Source organism: Acomys minous, assembly GCF_964271855.1.
Source record: "Acomys minous genome assembly, chromosome: 1".
Taxonomy (NCBI): Eukaryota; Metazoa; Chordata; class Mammalia; order Rodentia; family Muridae; genus Acomys; species Acomys minous.
Genome location: NC_140483.1, coordinates 13,553,454 through 13,556,865, shown reverse-complemented (window position 1 = coordinate 13,556,865; position 3,412 = coordinate 13,553,454). Strand labels below are relative to the sequence as shown.

The 3,412-nt window shown below is 47.4% G+C and overlaps 1 protein-coding gene across 1 annotated transcript; it reads right to left on the bottom strand.

The window, feature by feature from the left end:
- Positions 1–1,672: 1,672 nt before the first annotated feature.
- Positions 1,673–2,846, bottom strand: LOC311597598 (coiled-coil domain-containing protein 121-like; the record flags this gene model as incomplete). Its single annotated transcript, XM_084781851.1, has 1 exon — positions 1,673–2,846. The coding sequence occupies one exon, from the start codon at positions 2,844–2,846 to the stop codon at positions 1,878–1,880; it is 969 nt and encodes a 322-aa protein (XP_084637977.1). The 3' UTR covers positions 1,673–1,877.
- Between the last annotated feature and the right edge of the window lie 566 nt (positions 2,847–3,412).

Genomic DNA, 3,412 nt, shown 5'->3' with positions numbered 1-3,412 from the left:
TCATTTTTCTCGGAAGGTTCTGCCTCCCATGTTTCTTGTATGATCGATGGGACCGGTGCTTGCAGTTATGGAAAGGGCATCAGAATCTGGTTGGTGTAGAACATAGAAGGGGGAAAACAGAGCTGAGGCGAGGGGCGGTCTTTAAATAACCGACTGGGGTAGGGAAAGGGACCTTCACCTCCTAAGAGGCTGGCCCGGAAGTGTGGCTTCACTTTAGTCTCAGTACTTTAGCTAACATCTACCTTGCATGACTGCATAGTCATAGACAACACAAGTATGTTTTGATGGTGCAGGAAGGAACAGGGAAAGTCTTAATTCTTCTAGAGCAGAGATTGACAAATTGCAGCTGTTCCCATAAGTAAAATCTTACCATAACATGACCGTTGCATCCTTTATGATTCCTGTGGCTGTTTGACCCCATCGGGCTGGACTGATGCTCCACAGAGTCCACAGGAAGCACAAGGCCTTATGTGTGTGTTCTCCAGGCCTTTAGGAAAAGATTGCCTCTCTCAGTTCTAGAGGTCAAGGCCACCTGTCAGCAGCCCATCGAGTCTGCCCATTGGTTAGAGACAACATAAAAATGGCTCAAGGCACAGAGGAAAAAGATTCACAGTTAGCCTCTAAACTCAAGATGAGCTTGTAACACTTATTCCATGAGAAAAAGAATGAATCACTTTTAGAACAGGCTTTGGTCTGCAGGATGGTGGGCCTGGATTGGCACTGTGGCAACTCCCCATACCCATGGCTTCCCTTCCCACTTTTCAGTTATCGGTGTTCAGTCTCAGTCCAAAATCAAATAGAAAATTCTGGAAAGAAGCACATCATATATTTTGTGTGTCTGAGCAGTATGGTGAAATCTTGTACCATACCAGCATCACTTAAGGACCACAAATCATCCTTGCCCAGTGTATCTGTGGTGTATACACTACCCACCTGTTAGCTACTCAGTAGCCGTCTAGGTCATCAGAGGGACATATTACAGCTTTGGTATTATGGTAGTCCTGATGTGGTGGCCTAACCCTGAGCCATGAAGCTTTTGCCAGTTTCATCTCCTCACATAAATGCTCTATCACCTCATCAAAAGGGTGATGATAGTATAATAACATATTGAGAGATGTCATATTTCTACTACATTTTTAAGCTTTGGGGGGTTAAGAAATAATTATAGGTAGGTTTTGTTTTTAACTACACTGTTTAATGGCAAAGTACACATTTCACCAGCAATGTTAGAAATCAGATGATAGGCACATTGAAAAGCTAATTCTCCTTTTATTCCTATTTAAAATGAACCTGTTTTACATATAAATAAAGCTGAAATATCTGGGCAGTTGCTTTGAAGCTTTCATTGCTAATAATTTATAAGAAACGTGAAGTTGACTACGTTTTCCCATGTAGGCGCATTGCCAAAATACAAGACTATTATTCCAAACCAGAACCCACAGTTCAACAAATGACCAGTCCATCACAAATGCAAACATACAACCCCTCTAAACAAACAAACCTTACAACTTAAAATAGGATTCCTAGTTGATTCAAATGGCCAGATACATAGAACATATGAAGTACACAGCTCACTTTGTAGACTACGAAGTATACATTAAGAAAAAATAAATAAATGTGATAGAACTAAAATACATGTCATAACTAGATAACCTGAGAATTTCAAATGCTGCTATAAAAATGCGTGATAGAGCTCATTAAATTTTTTTCAAATGTTCTAAATCTCTGGAATCCACAACAGCCTCAGGGAGGGAGATTGGTTGTCAGCCAGAAGCTGGGAGCACAACCCCATATGTGACTCTATTCTCTAGGATGGATTCTTCTTGGATTGTAGATTATCCTCTGGGCTCCAATTCTTTAATCAGTTATGGTAGCCATTACTTTGAATGTGTTGTTGATTTGGTGCGCAGCAGGGTCTTTGAGGCACTCTGTTCCTTGAGGCATGGATTATGACCAAGATGGCGCTGTCGCTCTGCCTGCAGCCGCTGTCGCCCTCTGACCAAGGCTTGTACATACCACTGTTCCTCTTTCACCAGCTGCTGCTGCTTCTCCAGCTGGGTCCTCACAGCTTCCACCTTGCGGTACTCCTGACTGAGTTGCTGAAGCTCCTTCCGTAACTGCTGGTTCTCGTTGTGGAGGCTGCCGCAGAACTCAGAATGAGCCTGGCTGGCTGCCAGAGCCAGGGCCTTGTACTTCCTCGTCAGCCCCTTGGTGCTGACCTGTCCCAGCTCCATCAAGTGCAGCTCTTCCAGCTGCTTCTCCATCAGTGCCCTTTCCCACAGGAACTGGAAGTGCGCCTCCTGGTCCTTGGCTGCGGTCTCACCTCGGATTTTCTCTATCTCCTCTTCCAAGGCCTGCATTTTCATGTCCTGCCTCTCCTTGACTGCGTAAACCGGCTTCAGTGCTTGCCGCTGCTGCTCCAGATCCTTCTGGGTCTTTCTGCCCCGCAGGAGCTGGGTTTGAAGGGCCGTTTTCCTCTGGGTGTATCTGGACGCTAAATCTTGTCTCCTTCGGTCTATCTCGTCACATTCTTGCACATGCTGCGTCCACAGTGCCTCCTGTTTCCTTTTACACTGCTCACTATTTTTACGCAGGTATTCCACGAAAAGCTGGTTTTCAGCCTGCACGCGGTATTTTTCCTCTAGTAGCTGCCTGCTGTCCTCCAGCACCCTTTCCCGCCGGCATTTAGTTTCTTGGATTTGCTGGCTCAGCTCCTTCAGCGCCACCACGGTCTTCTTTTTCATCCGTTTCTCCAACCTTGTTAGCAACTTTGGCTTGAGAAATGTATTTAGAACAGTAAGGTATGGTGTGGGCGGAGGGGCTCTTGTAGGGCTCTGAGCGAACATGCTCCCGGATTGCCCAGGTCAGTAAGTGTGACTGCATGGGAGCAGGCCCCAGTGGTGGTTGGGTGTCACTCCAGGGCACAGCGTCCTGAGCAGGAGTTTCCAAGGTTTCTCCCTCTGGTGGTCAAGGCGACCAAACTATACCCAGCTTGCCAGGAAATACCAGGGCTTACCCAGAAGCAGTGTCAGAGGCAGTCCAGGGCTGGCCTTGGTCTCTAGGCATATCCCAGGAGCCAGAGCGCCTGGCTCCAAGCTGGTGAGCTCTGTCCAGCCAACTCCTCTGGCCTTGTTCTCCGGGGGACCTGCCCTCTGCCCTCTCAAACCCTGTCCTTGAGTCAGTGGCCCCTTCCAGGGTCTGCCATCCCTGCTGTGCTTTAATTGAGAGCTCCGAATGGTCCAGTTCGCTTAGCAGAGGTATAGCCAGGCTAATCTCTGCAGTGCTGAGGGTGGGTCTGCACCATAAAGGACAAGACCGAGGGCTAGGGCAGGTTGTTTGGGTCTTCTTGAGTTCCCTGTTGAGAAAGGCAGCATTGGGAAAGCTGCCTTTGCACAGGGGACATAGGGAGCCA